The sequence below is a fragment of the Coffea arabica genome, chromosome 7e (assembly GCF_036785885.1).
Source record: "Coffea arabica cultivar ET-39 chromosome 7e, Coffea Arabica ET-39 HiFi, whole genome shotgun sequence".
Classification (NCBI taxonomy): Eukaryota; Viridiplantae; Streptophyta; class Magnoliopsida; order Gentianales; family Rubiaceae; genus Coffea; species Coffea arabica.
This window is the reverse complement of record NC_092323.1, coordinates 3,041,657-3,064,890: the sequence shown is the minus strand read 5'-3', so window position 1 is coordinate 3,064,890 and position 23,234 is coordinate 3,041,657. Positions and strand designations below refer to the sequence as shown.

Here is a 23,234-nt window from a genome sequence, read left to right as displayed (position 1 = left end):
AAAGAACAGGCCAACGTGATAAGAGCAGCATTAGGAAGGTCCAACTCCCTACTTAATTTTAATAATGAGACATTTGTGCGGAAGCACAAGAACCCGTCAGTCACCCAACCGAAAGGAAAGAAAAAAAAAAAAAAAAAAGAGAAGAAGTTCAGCAGGGAACGTTGCGCTCTAAAACCCACCTTGAGTAATGGTGCGAATTAACAATAATACTAAAATAAACGTTAATAGTCAAGGAGAACGTTGCTCATATAATTCGTGTCACAAATAACTGTCTCTAGCTGGGAAAGCTCAAGGGAGAGATCAATGCTCATGTCTTACAATACAAAATTTCTTATCTTTGTAAAGGACGCTCCAAGCCCGAAGGGTAAAAAGAGAGTAAATCGAATGAGAGTGGCCTCAACCACAAGTAGTACTACCATCCTATGTAAGCCTCGTGTTACAATGAATTGAACGATTAATCAGAAAGCTGAGAAATGAAATGAGTACATTACTCTGGAACAAACCCAAAAAACTCAAGATCAAAATGAATCACATCACATGGCTTTCCGAGACAAGTGCTGAGCTGAGCTAGTTTGGATGTCTTTCGTGTATACGTTTGTGAGAGCAAAAAGCACGAGGACAAACACAACTTGTGCGCTCATTATTCCAAAATGGCTAATGCTGTTACCAATTTCCATCCAACTCCCAGTATTTCGGACCTGTCAAACATCATACCAAATTCAGAAAACATATTATTTAGACATGAATGCAAACCTTCAATCAACCCGTACCAAACTCAAAGATTGCTTCTCTCTCTGTCTTTTTCTGATTTATGTACAAAAAGGAAATCCCAGATATATTACGCCTATTGCATGTCCATTAAGTTGGGAAGGAACACCACCCGAACGAGAGGGGTGAGGGCAGAAGCAGGGGCATACCTCAAATAAAATCAGTTTTGCCACCTATTTTTCTGCTACTTCAGGTAAAGAATATAAATTTTGTGGAAGAATGACGCTATTGGATGCAAGTGGAAACCATACCAGGAAAAAGAAATGGATTGTCATCACGTCTGAACACAATATAACAAGAAAATAGCACCCCAAAAGTGGAACTCTGATTACTTTGGTTAATGAACTGAATGCGCATCTGCATTAGAGATTGAAATCATATCAATTACACAAGCCATAGCAGTGAAAAAACCAGGAGGGTACAGTGAAATTTCCTTGTGAAAGCAAGTCATTAAATCTTCGAATTGAATACGCCGTCAAACAAGTAAAAAGGACGGTGATACGTACGAGGACAAAACATTTTAATCCACAAAATATTGGTAAGTCACAGGAAATAAATACTGAGCAAATGCTCGAAAGTTTGTAGTTATAACGTAAGTGTTGCCACGTAACTCCCTAGCATAATCAATGGGCTACTCCAGCATAATTATCACCATGTCACTTTAGAGTTATGAGTCACAAAAACTTGACAAGGGATTGACTTTGGGCCATGTTAAGTATCATAACGAAATTTCATCAGAAGAAAACTATCAGAAAACTCAACAAATGGCAATGAAAGAGATGCCACAGATATACTTACATGACAAGCATGAATGGAATCAATAGTTTGAAAATAAGGAGAGCTGCCATCAGAAATGGCTGCAAAATAAGAGCAGATATATCAAACATGCAGTATTGCACCAAAACGAATAATAGAGCAGAGAAAAGGAATATTAGGTTCCCTTACGCTGAAAATTGTGATAAAACGATAGACAGAAGAAATCTCGAAGCTTGCAATACTTGCAAAATTGCCAGTTCCAAAGAATGCGATATTGAAGAAAACCATCTGGACAGAGGAGAAAAAATTGCTTTTACTTCCTTTGGTGCAATTTCCTCTTTTTCTCGCCATGTGCGCCAAGGATAGGGAGAAGATTCAAACTTTCAGATATTATTGCAGAATGCAAAGACAGAATAGGCTATTACTTACAAACGTCAAAGCAATTCTCATATCTGAAAGCTGTAGGCATCTCTCATCGTGTTTTAGAATGCTGTTCTGCATAGCTTTAACAGATGCCGAAAATAAGCTTGCCTTACTTAAATAGCGATGCGCATTCTCAAAAAGCATCCACGCCATTAGCGCAAGTGCCAAAGCACAATAGAAGAGAGCTTCATATCTGCAGGATTTTAACAGAAAATTATACCAGTATATCTCTATCAGACATTCAAACTTCAAACAAATTCTGAGAGACATACCCAATAGAAAGAAGTAAAAATGCTGGGGCAAACCCAAGAAATATGGAAGTTAAACGTGACAAGACACCAGTAGCTGAAAATAGTGGAAGGACCATCGAACACACTGCAGTAAATAAGAGAGTCAGCATCCATAACTAGAAAAAGGAAAGAATCAAATGTAACTAGCCAGATACCTGCAAAATTTAATCAGTGAATTAACACAGAGAGTTTTGGAAACCCCAGAAAAGAACTCAAGATTACCTGGGAATACTCTTAAGCAAATTGATTATTCAAGTTAAAATCACAAGACATGTTGACCAGTAAATATTAGAAATAATACAAAGCAAGCAGAGTGGTTAGGGGAGCAACTTCCAGCTCCAGCCGCTGAAGCTGCAAGAGATACCCTAGTTGTTGCGGCCATGGAAGTAATTCAATATCTGTTACTTAAGTAATGGTGACAACCTTAAAACATACTTTAGAAGTCAATCCAGTGTCTGACTTAGCTGACCCATCAAGATACTATCAGCAAAAGAAACATATTGTCGTGATGAATTAGTCTATGATTTAAACATATCTGAGACAAGATCAACTACTGCTAATGAAAATTATCTGTGACGATTAGAAAGAAAATTGCACCATCCATCAACCAGTAAACCAAATTTCACTGTACAAACCCAAAAAACTTCAGCAAAAATATGAAGAATAACAGAGCAAGTATTGATATTTGAAAGAATCAGTAAATATTACATGAAAAACTTATGTTGATCCATAATAAGTGAAAAAAAGGGCAACATAAATTGCAAGCATAAGTAAAAAAGAATCAATACCAGCAATTGACCAGTTTATTAGTTGATGAACAGCAAGCAATTCATGCTTTTTGGTTCTGTGATAAGTTGACAAGACCACCATCACTGACGATAAGCCGACCAAAGTAATCTATTTTCAATGTAGTAAATATGTTAATTTTATCTCTCTCGAAATGATATTTTTTAAGGCATGCTCAACAGAAGTTAAAAAGGTTTACTCATACCTGCAAGTGAAAGAGCATAGGGAACTTAGGTCTGCTTGTGTCATTAGTACGAAGACTAAGCCAATATTTATCATCTTCGGAATGAAGATCCAGATGCCTAGCAACTCCTCCAATCATCATGGTGACAACTCCACTAGTGACGCTATAGAAGCAGAAGATTCAATTATAAAGAGAGCACATTTGTTTCTATCTGGGAATCACTCCAATACACTTTCAAATTATACAGAGATATATACAAGACTTCCTACAAACATCTAAATATCTGCTTCCTCTTCCAAGGTTTCTGATAATTATTTAAGAGTGCGTCGTGATAGTCATATTAAGCCAAAGTTGCACATTGGACTGCTCCAGCTCTAGATCTAGTGATCAAGTTTTACAAATACAAACTGGCTAATGCTGCATAATCTTGTATAACTGCTATAAGCCAAAACTCACAAAGTAGCAATTTGTCAAACAAATGAATTTGAAAGAACCTTGTCAATGAATAATGTCAATAGCACCAGTGATCCCCAATCAACCAGTGCTACAAGTTTGTTTGTATTTAAAAAAAAAAAAAAGAAAAGAAAATCTCAGCATTTTCATAAAAAAATCCAAGCAAACAGTTTTCATAAAATTATACGGTAATTAGCTATTCATTAATCTCGCCTATCAGAAAGATCCAAGATAAGGTAGCATTTCCTACATATCCAAGCCCATTAAGGTCAGTAAGATCTGGAGTATTAGCACAAAAAGCCAAAGCAACATAAGGTTCATTCTTTGAATGAATAAGGTTGCTTTGGTAAAATTATACGGTCATCAGCTATACATTAATCTCATCTATCAGAAAGATCCAAGATAAGGTTGCATTTCCTACATATCCAAGCCCATTAAGGTCAGTAAGATCAGAAGTATTAGCATGAAAAGCCAAAGCAAAATAACATTCATTCTTTGAATGAATACACCAAGGATTTGACAAAGGCCAAAGTGGCTTCAGCAGTTACTGAAGGGAATTCGTTTTGTCAATTTAACACCTGATCATGAAAACAACTGGTTTAATTTCTTATCAACAAGGCAAGGACAAACATCATGCAACTAACTTCGTGGACAAGTTCAAACAGGTCCCTAAGTTCTTGTTCATACCACTTGATCCAATACCAACATGACTGACTAATTGAAAGCAAGATAAAAGTAAAAAAGGAAGCAGCACATACACTAGCCAAGTGTTCTCTGGAATTTCAGCAGGCATCAAAGTGAAAATGGACAAGAACCAGCATGTCAGCAGAACTATAATTGGCACCCTAGATTTCCATGGTATTGAGCGGACAAGATAAATAGGAGCAGCAACCCCAACAGTCCAGAAACACCAGGTGTACAATTTCCTATCTGTGAAACTTTTGACCTACATGATACATAAACAGAAATTAAATCCTGGCTACGCAATAAACGAAATTACTAATCAGAATATAACTAAAATATGCTAACGAGCCTTACCAGCATCTCAAGGATGAGTATTGAGACAATACAGGTTGCTATGAGTTTAATGAAGTAGCGAGATTCTCTCCTCTGTAGATCCCTCCATAAAAATAGTAGAAACTCATATTCACTAAATATTTGTGTCCAAAGAAATATTGTCATCGCAGCATACGCATGATACAGAGGAGGAGAATGCTCCAGCAACAGTAGAGAGCACACTAGGCATGAAAACAGACATGCTATAAAGTATACCTGGCACAATTGAGATAAGTTGAGAAATGAGATACTATAAATAGCTTAAGAATAAATAATATTTTCATAGTGTTGTCCAAATAAAATACCAGAAAGTTTAACCACACAAAAGCATTGGGTAACATCTACACAAAAATCTTTAACTCACAAGAACACCTCACAATCCAATTCAGTTCACATAAAAGGTTGAACTGCCACCACTGGTTTACAAAAATATGTACGCTTAGTTTTCCAAAATTACAGTCAAGATAAAATCTGAATTTTATTCAATACTTCATAAGAGGGAAATTCAAATTATCTGTATATATACGGGTTCAAACTTCAATGTCTACATCCCACTCACCAGGCACGAACACTAAGGGTTCATTTATTACTTTTTTGATATTCAAAGCTAGATGGTAGGAAGAGTTGTACTCTGTATTTAATTATTTACAAGATGCTCACTCAAATGCCCCATATTCCCCAAAAAATCATGTTCTTTCATGACTACCTATGGATGAATCATAACACAATCAAATTACCTTCCCAGTATTCTTTCTCAGATGAACCATTTGCTTCTTTTCCACCAATTTTTCAGGCAATGATGTATAAGATTGCAAGACATGAAGCAGAACATAGATCATCCAGCCAATGTAACCAAAAGTAATAATTGTCATCAGCCTAAACCAATCATAAGTCTGAAAATAATGCAGTCCTTCAAGCGCCAATCTTCGTAAATGCTCAGATAGCTTCCTTGCAGCTTCATAATCTCTGATGGATATTAAATGTTCAATACGTTCCAATACCAAGTTGTAGTTTTTCAATGGTTCAAAAGGCTTGAAATTTAGAGAATTTGACTGCTTCAATTCTATTCTTGTCAAGAAAAATGTAAAAGATAGAGAACATATTCCAAGCTCAGTCTATTACAATTCAAAAGTATAATTAAATGATGATAACAATCCAGCGATGATAACAATCTAACAGCAAAGAAGAATCGGTGACGAGAAGTTGGAATGCATAAAATAGTGACATGAACGGGGAAACCATGAAAAAGCTTCAAGATGCTTATCCTCCCATCCCCAACTACCCAAAAGTTTTCCTGCTTTCCACATCAAAGGTATTTTCCTTTGTAGTCAGGAAGGATACGTGATTTGCGAAGAAACTGATTGAGAATCTGCTTTGTATTGGCTAATACAGCTTCAACCTTGTCCACCTGAACATAAGAACCCACAAAAACCTTAGGTACCCCTTTAGCAGTCAGTGTCAATTAAATGATGATGCATAACCAGAGAAGGGACCTTCATTCTGCAGTCAGAAGGCACAAAAATTTTCTAAGACATTTATTCATTGCAATTTACCTTATTAAAATCGATATAACCAAGAGGCAAGTTTCCAACTGAGTTAACAGGACATGGCAAACCAAGAAGAGTTGACTGCAGATAAATTGATGAGCATATAAGAAATTGATTTGTGGGGTGAAACAAAAAACATAATCATGAAACGAAAAGATACCAGTCAAGAACAACTGTACAACCATCAGTGGAGCAATATCAGCTTGATTAACATCCACCCTCTCAATGCCTTCAAGACCCCACTCTCTAGGTGTTGGCATGTTGTGTTTGTGTTCATCAACAAATTGAACAGCACCCTCCAACTGATCACTAGATAAATTATGCGCGGGATGTCTAACACCAGCCCCCCAAGCAACAAGAGGCGTATCAGTATTTGAAGGATGCCCATCTCCATGACTTCCTAAAACAAATATAGAAGTAAGTCACCAGACTATGGGCAAGAAATACAAAACTTGAAAAATAACCTGAATCAAATATCTCAACAACAAAATGACAATTAAATCTCAAGAAGGCAAAAGGAAAATGAAAGCCATGCCTATGCCAGTAGGCTATAACAAATAAAAAGCCCAAACGAAAGACAAGTAACATATAAATAAAATCGTAAATCCTTCTGCTTTGCTTTAAATAAACAACATATATTACTGGGCTAGAAAATTGCTTAAGAAGAAAATTAAGACATATGCTTGATATTAACCAAATGAGGACATTCTTCTCTGTCTGCATAAATCCATGCATCTGCGTATATGCCTAAATGTTTATCTGAGTAGAATACGTATATGCAACATGGCCCTGCAAGAATAGGACTTCGCATGTAAGAGAAAGGAAGACGAGTTCAAAAAGTTTTTTAACCTTTGTCACTCATTCCATGATCAGCTGTGAATATGTAGGCTGTCAAGTCATCCTTGAAGTAACTCTGAATGAGATTGTAAACTCTTTCAGCAATATGATCAACAACCTTAACATTATTGAGATAAATTGATGAATAGGGCCGATGAGCATGACCGTTGGAATCACAACCAAGAAGGTGAAGAAATATGACAAGATGGTCCTGTAGAAGTAGCTGCTTCAACTTTGGATCTTCATTTGACCTATTCAAAAGGCTCGCTAATTGATCAAATGACCACTCATCCAGAAAAGATGCATCTGCATGAACACTAATGTATTGATAAAGCATAGAAGAAATTAAATTTGGATGTTTCTAGTGACTACAACAATAATTACTCTTTCGTTCACAAATCCTCTTGCCATCAAGATCTCAATATATGTTTGATCTCACGATTTGCTTGACCCTTAAAATATTAGAACATATGAGCGTTTTACTTCAACATAATTTTGCCTATAAAATTTTCTCCATTTGCTTAAGCCACTCAATGGATAGAATCTTAAAAAAAAAGGGGGGGGGGGGGGGGGGAGGGGGACGACATGTACAGTCCAATAGAACATTGAAGTATAGAGATAAATCTTGAAAAAAGGCAAATTTTTAACATCCATCGACCTTTTCTGAAGCATGTGAGCCTCTTTCTAATGGGAAGAATTTGACATGCTCAAAGGATGTATGGATAGCATTCACCATATCTACAACTCAAAAAGCCAAGTTTTATAAGTAATAGGCCACATGTTATAGGTACTTTCTCCATAACAACTTTTGTTCAGTCTAAGCCCAAGAAGTAAAAAACTCAAACAGGCGAATCTACCTCAGATAACAACAAACCCAACGGAGTAAGTAATCTTGCTACATACCAGTGGCAAAATCTTCATATTCATGAGGATATGTATTCCACGTGCTATGCGGCAGAGCACCACAGAATATGGGAACAATATCAGGGCTGCCATATGAAATTGTGTGACGGCTGCGATTAAATACTGAATCAAATTCAACTGGATTTGCTTTCCACCCTGCCAATCAGTGACATGCTATCATCAGTCTTTAGCAAACAGTCGCCTAAGCTGGTGCAAGAATGAACTACTAACATAGTATACAGTAACACTAACATAACGAATCCCACCTTTGGTGACAGCGCTTGGATCCTCATAAAAGCCAGCAATAATAGCCACATGCCCAGGCCTAGATTCTGTAGGAGGACGAGCATGGGAAACTCCCCACCGACCTCGTTCTTTAATCACACTCCTCAAAAACGGCGCCCGATAATTGCCATCTGAACCAGGCTCGAAAAACTTGTCTGCCCTCAGGCCATCCGCTGCAACAATAATTTACCGTGAATACCGATATAAACATCCGAAGTCGAAAATCGAAAAAATCACCAATAATGCACAAAAAGACAAGGAAGCACAAGCAATGAAGTCTTAGGGATAAATTGTCGAGCAGGTGGCATGCAACTATTACCAACTAAAAGAACAAGGCGCTTCGCCGGAGAAGTGAAGCGAGGAGTGACGGGTTCCATGCCGTGAACAATTGGGGTCTTGAAATAAATGTCGAAGATGCTAAGCATGTACACTGCGTGCAAGACCACCCCGAGAACCACCAGCCACTTTTCTTTCCTCTTGAGCCATTTTTGTCTAACTTTGAGGCTGCTTTCTGATCTCTTTCCTCCGCCCAAGATCCCATCACCGTCGCCTCTCATCTTTGTTTCAATTCTCTCTTTCAGTCGGAAAGTTTACTGCTCGCCAGACAGATCCCGACCGTCAATACAAACAGTCTTAGAAGTTACGACGGCGGGATTTCGCCGAGGCGTGAAACGCGACCAGTAGTGTGTACGTAACGGTAAATTTAACGGTACTTCATAACGGCAATCTTGGTCACCAACATCGTGGAAATTAAGAATAAAACCAAAATTACCTTTTAGTCTTTCTTTCTTGGGCAAAAAACCGTTGTGGTCCCGATTCAACTTTGCGTACTTTTAGTCCTCCAACTAATAAATGCGTAAATATAATTTTTCAATTAATAAAAGTGTGTAGTCATATAGTCTTTCCGTCTAATTTGGCTGTTAAAAAGGGACAGGATGATACAAAAAATAAAGGGATAATTTTAGAAACCTCCCTTGAGGTTTTTAACAATTTCATTTAGCTCCTTTAAGGTTTTAAAAATTATACATACCTCCTTTATTATTTAAAATGATAATACTACCCTTAAATATTTTAATAAAATTTCCTTGTTTGATATGACTTTTAAAATTATTTTTTCATTTTTTTCCTTCTTATTCCTTTTTTTTAAAGTTTTTTTGCCAATAAAATTGGAGAACTACCACTATCACCTCTAGTTTGTATTATAACCGAATGTCCAACTAGTGATTTTTTTGACGAGTTAACTTTATATGCAATCCAATGTATTTCCTGATCTTTGTTTTCTATTTTTTGGTATTAAAATTAACAATAAATGAAAAGAAAATGGCCCAAAATTACTATTAAATTATGATAATCCAACTACTCGAAAAATTCATAAACTCTAAATGAATTATTTCAATATTTTTTTCTATCTTATAAATTTAAATCCATAATAAAATACCATCAAAAGTATCCTATCATAGTGATAAAATTATTATTATAGTTGTTTATCAAATAGTAGGTATGGACTTGAAAATTTTTGGACATTTTTCTTATAGTTATACTAGATAATCTTATAATTATATAGAAAAATAAATTAAAACTCATTACACAAGGGTATTTTTGGATATTCATTTAAAAATTTGAACAAGTCAATATTATTTTAAGATTTTGTTACTAAAACAATCAAATCAAGGGAAGTAAGTGTAATTTTTCAAATCTCAGGAAAGCTCAGTGAAATTGTTAGAAACCTCTAAGGAGGATTTTGTAATTATCCCAAAAAAAAATGCCATGTGAGCAATTCATGATGCATTTCCCATCCATTTGGACGGAAGGACTACAACTACACATTTTTATTAATTGGAAGGCTACATTTACGCACTTATTAGTTGGAGGACTAAAAATGCATAAAATTGAAAGTTTGAGCACCATCGCGGTTTTTGCCATTCTTTCTTTCTTTCTTTTGTTTTTCGTTTTGGAGCATATATAAAAAATTTTAAAATAAATAAATAAAAAAACATCTAACAAGCTCCCGCATGTCAAGTCCTCCTGGGAAGAAGTCCTCTTTTTCATATCAAAACGGAAAGGGTGACTATGACGTACGAAAATTTTGTTTAAGAAGTATCCTTCCCATTTCCTCAATTTTCGTACTTCTACAAATAGTAAATTTTAGTAGAAGTTTAATCTAAATTTCTTACTATAAGTATATCTTCCCATTTAGAAGCACAAAGAAAAGCAAAGGAAAAATATGTATTTTTTCCTAACTTACTCTAAGAGAAGTGGTTCAATTAGGTCGAAAGTATCGACGGAGCTGAACCACTATCAAATTAAAACGAATATAGATTTAGAAGAAGTCGCATAAGAGGTAAGATTTGAACCTTTAACTCCCACCCCACAATCCATGTGACAAGAGGTAAGGGTAATATGTTGGCCAATTCCTCTAGCGAAAGTTGGCCAATTCCTCTAGCAAAGTTGGTTGGGAAAAACATGTATTTGGTTGGTGATTTTTCCATTCCCATAAAATGAACTATCATCCTCCTGACACTTTCATTAACTATACAAGAGAAATGCTACTGTGACATTTGTCTCGGTCCCGTTTGACAAGTGAATTTTTTGAGTGTTTGTCTAAAATTTTATTGTAACTTTCTATATAAGTTTTTTTAAAATTTTTAAAAATATATTTTTCCAATATATTAAAATGTATAATTTTTTTTTTGAAATTACTATAATTAAAATTTTTTAAAAACTTGTCCGCCAAACAAGATCAAAGCCGAGTACAACTAAGGATGGCAATAAGAGCGGGTGCCTGCGGGGGGCTCTCGGAACGGGGGTTGGGACGGGGGCGGAGGGAGTGGGAGGCGGGGGAATTTGTAGGCAGCGGGGCGGGGATGCCCCGTTGCCATCCCTAAGTACAACAGTGGATTTTTCACGCGGTTACTGATCAGCTAATAAGTAATACAACAGTAGTGTATTTAGAAGGACATGGGCGAAAAGAAGGTCGCTCAATAAAGGCGTAAATTAAATTAAATTTAGAAAAAATTTGCACCAATGATCATCTCTCATTGTAGTACAAAATGGTTTGGATTGGATTTGGGTTTGCCTTACCCACGATCTCATTCAATTATTGTCAAACACTCGAGAGAGCAGAGTAGGCTCCCCTTTTACTCGGAAAATTTGTAGAGTATATTTCGTAGCAGTACAAAGATAAATCCGTTGAAAGTCAAGGTACTAAACATAAACATAAGCAGCGCAGAAACGCAATTCATCTTCTTCATCGATGATGAGACTTGAGAGACACTTTTTACTAGTACAACTTATTATTATGATAAACCTCTTAATTAATCAAATTACTACAAGAAACAAATCAAACCCCGCACCGCTTGATCTATGATATCTAAGAAATCATCAGCTCGTCAACCCAAAGAAGATCAGATAGCTTTTAGACCATCTCCTTGAGGATGAACAAGGAAAACTGAAAGAAAGTGGCGTAGTAGTAATTTGTAAAGGGGGAATTAAGCTAATTAGGGGCATTTGAGCCTGCCGCCACGGGTGGTCATTGTAGCATAACATTTGCCACATTTTTCTCGGTTGCCGTATTGCCCTGGAGGAACGCACTTGCATCTGTCGCAACAAGTCACGCATGCCCTTAAGCATACATTCTTTCTCGAATGCAACTTGCACCTAACCGCGCATAGGGGAAAGCATTCTGCACAAGCGTACATAATTTATAGGTACATGATTCAAGAAAACCGTGTGATATCCCTTGAAACTAAATTCTGTAAAGCAGTCTAATAGTGGGGCCGCAGGTTGCTCACCTTTTGTGTTTCTTGGCGGGGGCTTCATTGGGGAGGGAGGAGCTGGTGCTCTGACTGGCGGAGGAGGGGGCAACGGCACTGGTGGTTTCTTGACAGGTAGAGGTGGAACTGGCTTATAAACTGGCGGAGGAGGGGGCAAGGCCTTAAGAGGTGGAGAAGGAGGAGGCAGTTTCTTGGCTGGTGGCGGAACAGGGACTGGTTTGTAAATTGGCGGTGGTGGTGGTGAAGCCTCAGTTGCGGGGGCTGGCGGGGAACTTTCAGATGCCTTGATTGGTGGGGGAGGCGCTTTTTGGGTGATGTCCTGTAAAGCAACTTGTGGTTCTATCATTCTGTGTATGTAGCATTGCTCGTAAAATCAAAGATTACAATCAAAGCTCGTACGTACTGTGAAAAGATATTAGGCAGCGGTCTTTAGTCTAAAGTAAACAACTATCACAATTACTGCAGAGTATCAAATCGATACAGCCCATTTTAGCTACCAAAATCAGTTTTTTTTCAAGGCATAACTTGCATAATTTTATCAGTATAAGCTTCCAATTCATGATTATTATGCCAAAAAAAGTCTGAGAAAAATGAAATAAAAGGAAACAAAAAGAAAAACAAAGATAAAGACGAGAAGGTTGCATGTCATGAAAAACAATACGGTGGACTTTCTACGTTCTCTGCAAGTCATGAGAACTCTTACACTCGATGTTAAACAATACAAAGTAAAGGTCTCTTTTAACTTCTGCGGATACAAAAACAAAAGGAGGGCCGAGAAGGCGTGTTAGCATATAACAGATCTTTTATTTGTCATGCCCTACCGAAGAATGGGAGTACTTCACAGCCACTCTTGTACTGTACAAGTAATAATGCTAAGTGATAAGCTGTGAGCCGATTTTACAGAAAAAATGGGCATCAATCAACCCCGTCGAAGTGTTTTCCTTTAGCTATTTTTCGCAGTTTATTTGCAGAAGAGGAGTAAGGAGCTGAAAATTGTCTGAGCGTTACCTTGACAAAGAGTTCCTCGCCCCACGATGAAACCTTTGAATCAATGAAGGCAGGAAAAAGACATTTAATTAGAGACGGAAGTTAAAATTCAGGGAACCATGAAGAACAAAAGCTTAGCAGTTAGAAATAACAAATGCATGAAATATATACACTACAGTAGAAGTGTAAATGAGGTATACCCTTGTTGTGATTAGGAAAAAAGAGGATAATGCCAGAAGCATAACTACTTTTAAGGCCATTTGCTTGCTTAGGAACTAAAGAACTTGGAGAAGTTTGCCAGTGAGTGAGCGACTAGCAGTATCCAACTACGGTTGTTTATATAGAGACACCAGACGAGAGTTAAAGTGGCGACTAATGTGGTGGCAGCTACCTCGCCTGAGGAGGGCCTGCCTGCTAACCAAAATTAATTGCATTACAGACGACTCGGTCCTGATTCACCACATCAAATTGATTACTACCAAAAAAGAAGAAATGATCAGATATGGATTTTTGTGCTGAATCCAACCTAAGCGAGGGAGGAAGGCTCAGGGCCAACAGGCATGCTGTTGGTCAAACCTGCAGCAGCAGCAGATAATACTAGTATATATCTTTTCTTATTTGCCATTAGATGGACTGGTACGATACTTTTTACTGCCGACAGACACATGCCATACCAACTCTGCCTTGGAAACTGGTAATATCAATTTTTTTTTAAGACATATTCTGAGCACTTGCTTTGCGATTGATCAATGAACCATCCAAACGTCAGGTATGATAATCTGCGGCAACTGGCTTCTGGATGGTGATCATTTTACGAGAAACTGTGGTTTGGAGTCTTTTAAGTAATGGATTCATCCTGTCTCCTTCCTTCCTTCCTGCTAAGGTTCCATTAGTACGAGTTTGACTTGCCAGTTGGCTCCCATCTCCGAAGAGCTGGCAAGCCATAGTGAATGGGCTATGGTGGTACCCGTACAAAAGCTTTTAATGGCAACCCAATGTTCCAGAGCCTTCAATTTTTTGGGGCCCCTCCGCGGGATTGGGGAGAGGAGAGGGGGTGGGAGGATCTGGCGATCATAAAACATAAATGTAATTTGATTTCTGCAGCTGGACTGTGCGAGTCAGATATTCTCTACCTCTTTACTGATTTTTGGTCGTGTGCTATCTCATGTGCTTTTAACCACCGGTTTAGTGACAACTGCCAAAGCATTAAAGTTTGATGAGATGGAAGTTAAGAATTCAAATCTTATCTCTTATCAATTGCTATGTTAAAAGTGATTTTGTTTAAAAAATTCAAACGGATACATAGTGTACTTATTTGATCTGATGATAGTTCAGTCCTATCCATATTACCCCTGAACCTTCTTAGGTCTGACTCCTCTCTCCATGTAGGATAGATTAGGTTATACAACAGTTATCGTCTTTAGAAAAAAAAAAAAAAAACTTTGATTTTGGCCATGTCCGCCTGTCCAAATTGATCATACTAGGGAAACTTAATTAGGACTACGTTCCAATCCTCCCGGTGGATAAAGATGCAGAGAAAAACGATGGTCTTGTCAAGACACGGTACCGTTGTGTATGATTAGTGTACTTGTTTTAGGTTAAGGTGTACTTCCCATTACACTTCTTGTATTCCTTGAGCATGGTATGCTTTCTATATATATATATTCTATGGCTAAAAACACTGTTGGAGAAAGTATGGATTGATGAAACGGGAAAAAGAAATATGGATCGATGAATGATCTCCATCCCAACAAAACGCACCAAGTAAAGAGATGAAACGGGAGAATTACTTTGTCATGATAGACTACAAAAAGAGTCCTTATGGAGTGATAATTTAGAAGTTGGAAAGATGAAGATTTTAGAAGTTATGCGATGTTTAATTTGATATATAATAATTGTGTAAGGAGGAGTTTATAATTGTGTAAGGATAAGTAGTTTTGTATTTACGTAGTTTAAAGGGTTATAATATATTGACAATTAAGCAATTAAGTTTTACAAGTATATGTGTTTATTGGTTAATAGCTAATTTGAAAGTTAAAATTGAAATCACAAAAGATCACACTAAATTGTTTTTACCAAACCAAACTCCCACTTTCACTTTACTATTGTTGAGAGAGAGGGAGAGAGTTTGTAATGAAAATGGACAGTTGAGCTGTCTTTCATGTAGATTCATAATGGGCTTTAAAAGGCTTTTAAGACGGTTGTGGACCAGGGTCTGGCTTCTGTCACATGATTGACCCTAGGCCCAATAGATTCATCTATTTTGGCCTAACAAAAATTTCTCGTTTCTTCTCTTTTCGTGGGAGGGTGGAATTGGTGGCGGGCTACTGACAATGATTTAAATCTACTGGCGTTTAAGTGCAAATCTACAGCGACGACGGCGTTTTAGTGTTATAACTTTCTCCGGCGGTGTTTATGCAAATGCATTACTTTTTTTTTTTTGGGATAATTTCATAAACCTCCCTTAAGGTTAAGGTTTTGATGACAAAGTTAGTCCAATTGGAAAAAGTTACATCAAAAAATTACTTTAAGAAGAAAGATGAAAATTTTATTCCATAAATACTCTTTATGCATGTATTTTAAAGTTCATATTTAATAAATTAGACAACATAAATAAGTACTAAAACTACACTAATGATTACAAAATTCAACAAAACGGACTAGTCATCTCTTTTAACATGATGTTTACTATGATCTTTGTAATTTTGAATAAAAAAATTTCGAATTTTGCCTTCCTTTTCCCTCCTTTCTTCCTTATTTCCATAAAATTACTTTACAATTGTTATAATTTTAAGAGTTTCAAAAAAATTTGAAATGAAGGAAAAGAAAACCAAATTTTGAAAATTTTTCTGTTCAAAATCATGATAATCATAGCAAACATCATGTTAAAAGAGATGATTAGTCTATTTTGCTGAATCTTGTAATTATTAGTATAGTTTTGTTATTTATTTGTGTTGTCTAATTTATTAAATATGAACTTTTTGAGTGGTAAAATGTGTGTATTAATTGTTTCTAACTTTTAATTATTTTTATTCTTTTATTAATACGACATAAAAACACGCATAAAGGGTATTTATGGATTAAAAGTTTCATCTCCCTCCTTGAAATACTTTTTAATGTTATTTTTTTAATTGGATTAACTTTGTTATCAAAACCTTAATTTCAGAAGAGATTTGTGTAATTTTACAAATTTCAAAGGAGACTAGTAAAATTGTCAAAAACTTCAGGGGATACTAGTGAAATAGTTAGAAATCTTAGGGGAGGTTTCTGAAATTATCACTTTTTTTTGTGCGAAAGTATGTGCATGCATTTCGTTGCCCAATTTTAAAATTAAATAGCCGTCACACCACACGAAAACTTCAACATTTCAGAAAAAGCACTACTAATATTTTCACCAAATCATATAGTAGTATATATATTTCGAGTAAAGCAAAAATAACACAAGCTTTTGGATGGCACTTATTTGTTCAAAAATTATTTACTTGCATCATAAATACATATTTCAATAGACATTTTTATCTTTTTCAATCAAAATGTTACAACAATTAACTTATTATCCAAACATGTTGACCCTTCTTTGACAATAAAATACACGTAGTCGTGCTTGTTCAGCACAGACTTCAGAACTCACAAGAGTGCACTTAAGCACAGTTCTAGGTCAAGCACAAGCCGTGGTTTTGATCCCCCTGCCTACCGTCCAACAAGGAACTTCGAGTTCTTGTGTGCCCAACTCACTGATTTGTTTAGCACTAGATACGGGTAGTTTCGATCAGGGAACGGTTGAAATTGTATGAACTGGTACAGTTGATAGGAGACTGATCTCTCGAATGACAAAGAAATTATCCAGGAGAAAAGAGAAGTTCAAGCAATCACAAAATAGGCCATCTTTCATAATGAAAAAAAAAAAAAAACGGAGCAGATTCTTACTTTTTTGCAAACAACCACTAGGAAAACATAAATTACCCAGTGAAGCCTGGGATGATTATTCGTTACATGATCAAGCCGATACAATAGCAAATGAAAGAACAGAAATCACTATGGAGTATAACAAGAAATAGAAGGGGGATCTGTGGACGATTTAATATTTCTTGGGGGTGGGGCAGGGGACGTAGTCGTTATGGTACCACACTTTGTCCCAGGTGACGCACTTCTTCTCCGGACGTCCGGGGACGCACTGGTACTGGTCGCAGCAGGGTACGCAAATCCTCAGGCATCCCCTTTTCGACTCCGCCTTCTGGCAGTATTCCATGCACAATTTGACACAGTCACCTGGATAGATACATGGATACAAAGTCACATTGATTGCAAGGAGGAAGTTCAGTTTGCTGTACTAGTAGTTTTAGATACTAGATAGATAACGAGAAGATGGCTTTCTTTCAATTCCATTCAAGGCCATGTTTATCGCTGAAGACATGAATAACATCTGATCATACGCAGTAGGATGAAGAATTCAGATTTAGAAATTTAGTACCATGGTTATGCTTAGACGGGGAATGAACTGGAGAAATTTTGGGAGGGTATGCAGGAGCCTTCTTGGGCGGATAAATTGGAGCCACCTTTGGGGGATAGGTGGGAGCTTTCTTAGGGGGATAGGCGGGAGCCTTCTCTGGTGGGTACACTGGAGCCTTCTTTGGTGAGGGGACCGGCGGCTTTACTGGTGCATGAGCAGGGGATTTGGCACCATGACGATGCTGCAAATATATAGAAAAGACATCAGTTTAAGGACTAGAGACTAAAAACTGCCATACCATACCATGTTTCGTCAACTTTGATAGAATGAGGATGGATTGGCGGTCTTGTACGACGAAGACCAAGAAAAACTCTTGGATTGCCATTGCATAAACTAATTTAAGATTTGGTCTCGTGACATGATTAAATTTAGGAAGTCCGAGGTTCACACGTGGAGAACAGGAAATTACAAGTAAATATGGTAGAAGGTGGGGAAAACTTGATCAGAATTACCTCTGTGAGGATATCCTCTTCCATTGATGTGACCTACAAGTACAAAGTAGCAGGTTAAACAAACAATGAACACTAGTACTCACTAAATTGAAGCACAAAGGAAAAGCTATTCCTATTCTTGTTAAGAACGCGATTAGAGAAGGCAACAAAGAGGAAAATGCGCTGCTGAATGGTGTTTGAGCGTGTATGCATTGCAATGACTTAATTCCACATTGAGAAAGGCTAGATCTTAACCCCTTTATCTTATGTCCACACCTTTCACAAGTTAATGTCTTGAAGGTGCAGAATACATGGTTTGGATTTAGTCTTTCCCTTCCACACATTATGAATGATACATTCGTGCATGAAAGTGAAGGGAGTATTAGTTGAGAGCCCTAGTAAATGTGATAAATAAGTTACATACATACCTTGGTGCTAACTAGGAGCAGGAAGGCCAGAAGAAAGAGCGCAGACTTCAGGGCCATAATGGTCAGTGGAATCTGGCAAGAAGAACTAGATACTGTTGTGGAAATGTTGTTAGTTGATGAATTGAGCAGTGAAAAACACTCGGTTTATATAGAATGAAGTAGAGAAACAACAACATGCTATTGCTTGTTAAAGCAGAAACATGAAAAGCTGGAATTAATGCCGATTCACTGTCGATACCAGCTTCCCCGGATGAAGGCAGCCAAGGAGATTATGAAATTTCTGAGATGCGGACTCTCTGGGCTCAATGCATTTGTCTGCTAAACTAATATTTTCTCTCTCCACCGCAGTTCGATGACAGCAATAGTTTAAGGCTTTGCGGCACCAATCTAGGCAAGATTTCTTAGTTTTTTCTACCCAAAAACTTTTGACCTTCTTGATCGAACTGCTCCACTTGTCGGTTTATAGGAACAGCTAGGTTACGACCTTCGGAAGCATGTGGATCGAAGCTCAAAAATTTGACCAAATTAGGGCAACATTATATGGGTTCTCATTAGTTTCATGTACTGTAATGTAATTGCCTTCTATCACTTTGCCAGATGAAAGCTATCAGATATTTGTGTCCCCAGGAGTTTTAGGTCCTACAAATTCTGGAGTGGAGTTGAGTTTCATTTAGAACCGATGTATTTAACTGATTTTTCATGGATAAGACAAATGACCAGAGCATGCAAGATCAAGCAATAGCCTTGGGTTATGCAGATCTGCCCGTTTAGTATTGAGAATAGAAGCAGAAGACGAGTTTTAATTTTTAGTTTAAGTATCGTATTGAAGAGATTGCAGTTGGCGCTGTAATTGCAAGAAAGTTTTTGTTTATATTTCAACCCAACCATGATATCACCTGCCTGCATAGTGCATGCCCTGATCTTTGGATATAAAGAAACGTCTCCCGCAGACATCAAAGTTTGCTGGGGTCGACTCCAGATTTTATATTTCATCTAGACAGTTACATCCAGCTCCAAAATACTTGCAATGACGAAGAATTTATTACTAGGCGACATCTTGCAGCGGCTTCAGTTCAAACGCACCCCACTGGCACTGAATATAGGCCGTCTTCCAACTTTATCGCCTATTTACATGTAATCAACAATTTAGTACCTTCGGGGATGAACCTGTCAAATCTAAGAGGCTCTTTCTGTAACACAGCGAAAGATCCCAAGCAAGAAGCTGCCGGGCAAACCGGTAAATCAGCAATGAAAATACATGTGCAGGAACATAGAGGTAATTATTACCCCCCTGGTTAATCACTTCTCCGAATGTTACTGAGACTGAATAATATAAAGGCATCTCAGATAAATAAATCCTTGGCAGATTGCCAGAAGCAATCATAAGAAGGAAACTCTTCCAATCCATCTAGCTGAATAAGATGTTGCCGACGATGACAAATATGTTATTCTCCAGTTACTAACTTACTAATGAACTTCCCCCTTTTTGTACATTTGTAATTAATCACTTCCTTCTCTAACCCAGAAAAAGAAAAAGGGAAAAAAATACCCCACACACACAATGAACCTCCACTTTTCCTTTGCATCCCTGTAACTGTTTAAATACCAAAGCCTTCCGCTATCTTTCACCCGACTATTCCTTTTCCACTTTCTCAGTCAGTCATTTGTCCAGATAAGATGATTATCAAATCACATGCATGAAATTCTCAAATCAATCTAAATTTAGGAGCTCCAAACAGTACACAAGCTCAAGGTAATCTAACAATTTATAGACATTCAAGCACAACACTACACAGGAAGGGCAAAGGGATTGTACTTCCCTCATTTTCAATATATCTATTGCAACTTTAAAGCATACGGCGAATGCTAGACTACCAGAACACCCTTTCCATGCCAATTGTTTCATCACTTGCATGAACACAAACTACTATGTGCTACCAGGAAAAAAAAAAGTTAGCGCCTAAATTTCCAGGAAGTGGAAATAATGGCTTCAATAACTAGGAAGATGATTATTAATGGAGCTTAATGCTAAAAGTGTTTTAATATAAAATTGCAGCTATACTAACTTTAGAAATATTAAACGCAAATAGCTATATGTGTATATCACCCTGATTTCACAGCAGATTTCGAGGCAACAAAAAGTGTATGAAAAGGTAGCAAGCATAACACACATTACCAAGATTGGCACACTCTTAATACGGTAATATGTTTACAAGCATAAAATACGTACATAAACAAAATGCCTTGACATGACTATCCTGACAAAAGTGAAGAAAATAAGGCATGTCATTTTCAAAGATGGAGGGCAAAGCCCATTAAACATTTACAGTAGACTACATGAAGAAGCTTTTGCAACATCCGCTGCCAAGGTCTCCCTTGCTAGCCTCCGGAGGATCCCCCCCCCCCTCCCACAGCCCAGTGGTCCAGATGTATGAGTCCTGATTGCAAACTAAAACTCAATTTAGCTAGTCCTAACTCAAACTCCAATTAGCTGATGCGTCCACACAGCTATTGCTCACCAAAAATGACCAATCTCACAAATTATTAGGACAAAATTGAGTGCCCTGAACCCAACATGATGCTTGGAGGGAGGATGCTGAAAAAGCAATAGGAACAGTAGTGCATGGAGCAATGGAATTTTAGAATGTGCTAAGAAGCATGCTCATTTGCTCCCCCTCGTGAGATTTTACATGGACACCTGCATGCTACGTTCTGCGTAAAGCCTCAAAATGCTTAACAATGTGGAAAGATTAGGCAAGTTCATGGGTCAAACTAAAGGATAAAATCCACAATCAATCTTGGAAAAAACAAACAAGATAGATTGGTAAAAAAAAATGAAGAATCTATACTGCAAAGGTCACTGGATGATTGAGCAGCCCAGCTCTAAATTTAACTTAATAGTCCTAACAAATGAAGGAATAAAGTAACAACTCGGCAGCAGTAAAACTGTAATCAACAATGAAAATTATCCAATCTGAATGTTAACTTAATAGTCCTAATAAATGAAGGAAAAAAGCAACAACTCAGTGGCATTAAATTGTAAACAATGAAATGCATCCTATCTGAACGTGAATTACATTAACAACCCCAAAATTCTACTAGCACTCATACAGATACACTTAATGGAGCATTCCAAAATTTAGGCCGAGCACATAGAGAACTTGATACATTAAAGTGCAAATGAGAAAATCATCGTACATTTGTCTAGCTGAAGTCTTCTTCATCCTGGAAGCTCAAATTTAATGTCTGTAACTTGAAGCCTTTACTTTGTATCACCTCAACCAAATTTGAAGCCACACCTGTAGCTTGCACAGTTGTTTGCTTTGTCAACTGCAAAGAACAGAGCGGAATGAACTTAAAAACTGTTTGAACAGATACTGAGACGATATTATAATTAAAACTAGCAGAACCTGCATGCTCTATGACTTGCCCCCAAGATTGGGTTGGGAAAAAGGGGAAGGGAGTGCTAGTTGACTTCAATAATCAAACTAGATTGGGATTTGGACCAACTTATTTATATCACTTTGCTTCCTAACATTGTAAACAGTTGTAAATTTATATAAGTAGTTAATTGATACTTGTGCTTTCCACCCTGAGATCTAAAGTTACTAAAAAAAGATCAGGTTAGCTTACCTCTACACTTGCAATACCTTCAAGAACTTGCACTTTTAGGTCTGCAACGCCCTCTGTTTCCTACATAACGTACATAGGAAAAGCAAAATGCAGGTGAAGATGCAGATCTTCGAAGACAATTACTGAATGTCAAAGATAGATAACCATCCCCCATTATGCAAATCTTTAAAACAAGTTTATCAGTTTATGGAGAGCAAAAGTAAAGCCGAGAGTAAAAAGGCTAAAAGAAAGCGCCAATACAGTAAAATCTCCTTGCACAACTTGATCCAAAATTTACAAATGAAGCTAGTTCGATGACGGAAACGTAAAACTGGCAGTAGCAGATACGCTAAGGCAGATGAAGATTCCAAACCACACGAACTGAACAAGGAAGGCAGTAAGATTGTATACCTCTAATGCTTTTGTAACTGTTGGAATCGCTGTCTCGTTCATTGTTCCTTCAGCCTGTACAATTGCGATTTGAAAAAGAAAATGATGACAAGGTTGGATAATTCTGCCATTATTCTACAAATTACGGAGATTGCAACTAGTAATGGTAATAGTAGTCGCCTCGTTCAACCCCCCCCCCCCTTCCCACTCCAAAAAAAAGAACAACAGCAACAACAACAATGGTAATAGCAAATAACTAGTAACTGAAAATTAATAAAGCCAAAGGGGGTACCTGAAAGAACATGGTAAGGATATCAGAAGGCGAGACGGTAACAGAGACAGTCTGATCGGTGGTGGCTGCTGGCGGCGGAGGAGTAGAGGACGCTGCTTCATCTGCTTGCTGTTCAGCCTCTGGAACCAGGGTTTCGTCTTCGGCTGCTGCAACAAAAGAGCGTAGCTTTCTCGTTGTCGGAAGCTTTGTCAAAATAGGGGAATAAATGGCAGCAAAAAGTAAAGGAGAAGCAATGGAGGTAGTATGGTTTGGGAACCGAAAGAACCGAGGTCGAACGCCAGTAGGTGAAGTGGTGGGAGAGGAAGAAGACGGAGAAATGCTTCTGCAAATTGAAAATGCAGCAGATGAGGTCATCATTGTGTTTGCAGTTGGAACCATTTGTTCGTTTGATGCGCTCACTATCTACTGTGTTAAAATCCACACCCGATCCTGTATGTTATCCGCCAACCGCGGTCAAGCTAAGTCCCGTGGGACCAGTTTGGTTTCTCTATGCCACTAGTCGGTACCAAATTCAATGTCACGG

The 23,234-nt window shown here is 37.5% G+C and overlaps 4 protein-coding genes across 6 annotated transcripts; all 4 read right to left on the bottom strand.

Annotated features, from left to right (window-relative positions):
- Positions 1-221: 221 nt before the first annotated feature.
- On the bottom strand, positions 222-9,030 carry LOC113723043 (uncharacterized). Its single transcript, XM_072059185.1, has 18 exons — positions 8,608-9,030; positions 8,270-8,461; positions 8,004-8,159; positions 7,113-7,406; positions 6,446-6,663; positions 6,270-6,344; positions 6,058-6,124; positions 5,454-5,779; positions 4,699-4,932; positions 4,419-4,606; positions 3,229-3,370; positions 3,026-3,134; positions 2,220-2,322; positions 1,954-2,140; positions 1,714-1,812; positions 1,567-1,625; positions 1,020-1,125; positions 222-698 (listed from the first exon to the last, which is right to left on the bottom strand). Exons 1-18 carry the CDS (start codon positions 8,843-8,845, stop codon positions 534-536), a joined length of 2,958 nt encoding a protein of 985 aa, XP_071915286.1. The 5' UTR covers positions 8,846-9,030; the 3' UTR covers positions 222-533.
- Positions 9,031-11,499: 2,469 nt separating this feature from the next.
- On the bottom strand, positions 11,500-13,835 carry LOC113722807 (uncharacterized). The gene is made up of 4 exons (XM_072058700.1): positions 13,249-13,835; positions 13,070-13,102; positions 12,080-12,380; positions 11,500-11,970 (listed from the first exon to the last, which is right to left on the bottom strand). Exons 1-4 carry the CDS (start codon positions 13,306-13,308, stop codon positions 11,786-11,788), a joined length of 579 nt encoding a protein of 192 aa, XP_071914801.1. The 5' UTR covers positions 13,309-13,835; the 3' UTR covers positions 11,500-11,785.
- A 3,158-nt stretch (positions 13,836-16,993) lies between these two features.
- On the bottom strand, positions 16,994-19,537 carry LOC113722840 (uncharacterized). Its single transcript, XM_072060243.1, has 5 exons — positions 18,656-19,537; positions 18,418-18,509; positions 18,011-18,043; positions 17,520-17,739; positions 16,994-17,317 (listed from the first exon to the last, which is right to left on the bottom strand). Exons 2-5 carry the CDS (start codon positions 18,472-18,474, stop codon positions 17,127-17,129), a joined length of 501 nt encoding a protein of 166 aa, XP_071916344.1. The 5' UTR covers positions 18,475-18,509; positions 18,656-19,537; the 3' UTR covers positions 16,994-17,126.
- Positions 19,538-20,589: 1,052 nt separating this feature from the next.
- LOC113722839 (uncharacterized) lies at positions 20,590-23,132 on the bottom strand. 3 transcript variants are annotated; one of them, XM_072060241.1, is made up of 5 exons: positions 22,712-23,132; positions 22,441-22,494; positions 22,051-22,110; positions 21,616-21,747; positions 20,590-21,129 (listed from the first exon to the last, which is right to left on the bottom strand). In XM_072060241.1, exons 1-4 carry the CDS (start codon positions 23,087-23,089, stop codon positions 21,622-21,624), a joined length of 618 nt encoding a protein of 205 aa, XP_071916342.1. In that variant the 5' UTR covers positions 23,090-23,132; the 3' UTR covers positions 20,590-21,129; positions 21,616-21,621. The 3 variants fall into 3 exon arrangements, with proteins under 3 accessions (XP_071916342.1, XP_071916343.1, XP_071916341.1); XM_072060242.1 differs by having other exon boundaries at positions 20,590-21,115; XM_072060240.1 differs by lacking the exon at positions 20,590-21,129 and having other exon boundaries at positions 21,355-21,747.
- Between the last annotated feature and the right edge of the window lie 102 nt (positions 23,133-23,234).

Excerpts from the sequence above, each read along its gene's own strand:
- LOC113722840 (XM_072060243.1), bottom strand. The coding sequence starts at position 18,474 with ATGGCCCTGAAGTCTGCGCTCTTTCTTCTGGCCTTCCTGCTCCTAGTT. Across the intron at positions 17,740-18,010 it reads AAGAGGATATCCTCACAGAG|CATCGTCATGGTGCCAAATC; the intron begins GTAATTCTGATC and ends ATATATTTGCAG. Across the intron at positions 17,318-17,519 it reads CCCGTCTAAGCATAACCATG|GTGACTGTGTCAAATTGTGC; the intron begins GTACTAAATTTC and ends GTATCTATCCAG.
- LOC113722807 (XM_072058700.1), bottom strand. The coding sequence starts at position 13,308 with ATGGCCTTAAAAGTAGTTATGCTTCTGGCATTATCCTCTTTTTTCCTA. Across the intron at positions 13,103-13,248 it reads TTTTCCTAATCACAACAAGG|GTTTCATCGTGGGGCGAGGA; the intron begins GTATACCTCATT and ends ATTGATTCAAAG. Across the intron at positions 12,381-13,069 it reads GCGAGGAACTCTTTGTCAAG|GACATCACCCAAAAAGCGCC; the intron begins GTAACGCTCAGA and ends GTTGCTTTACAG.
- LOC113723043 (XM_072059185.1), bottom strand. The coding sequence starts at position 8,845 with ATGAGAGGCGACGGTGATGGGATCTTGGGCGGAGGAAAGAGATCAGAA. Across the intron at positions 7,407-8,003 it reads ATATGAAGATTTTGCCACTG|ATGCATCTTTTCTGGATGAG; the intron begins GTATGTAGCAAG and ends GTGTTCATGCAG. Across the intron at positions 1,126-1,566 it reads ATTCCATTCATGCTTGTCAT|ATGCGCATTCAGTTCATTAA; the intron begins GTAAGTATATCT and ends TCTCTAATGCAG.
- LOC113722839 (XM_072060241.1), bottom strand. The coding sequence starts at position 23,089 with ATGGTTCCAACTGCAAACACAATGATGACCTCATCTGCTGCATTTTCA. Across the intron at positions 22,495-22,711 it reads TCCTTACCATGTTCTTTCAG|GCTGAAGGAACAATGAACGA; the intron begins GTACCCCCTTTG and ends GCAATTGTACAG. Across the intron at positions 22,111-22,440 it reads CAGTTACAAAAGCATTAGAG|GAAACAGAGGGCGTTGCAGA; the intron begins GTATACAATCTT and ends TACGTTATGTAG.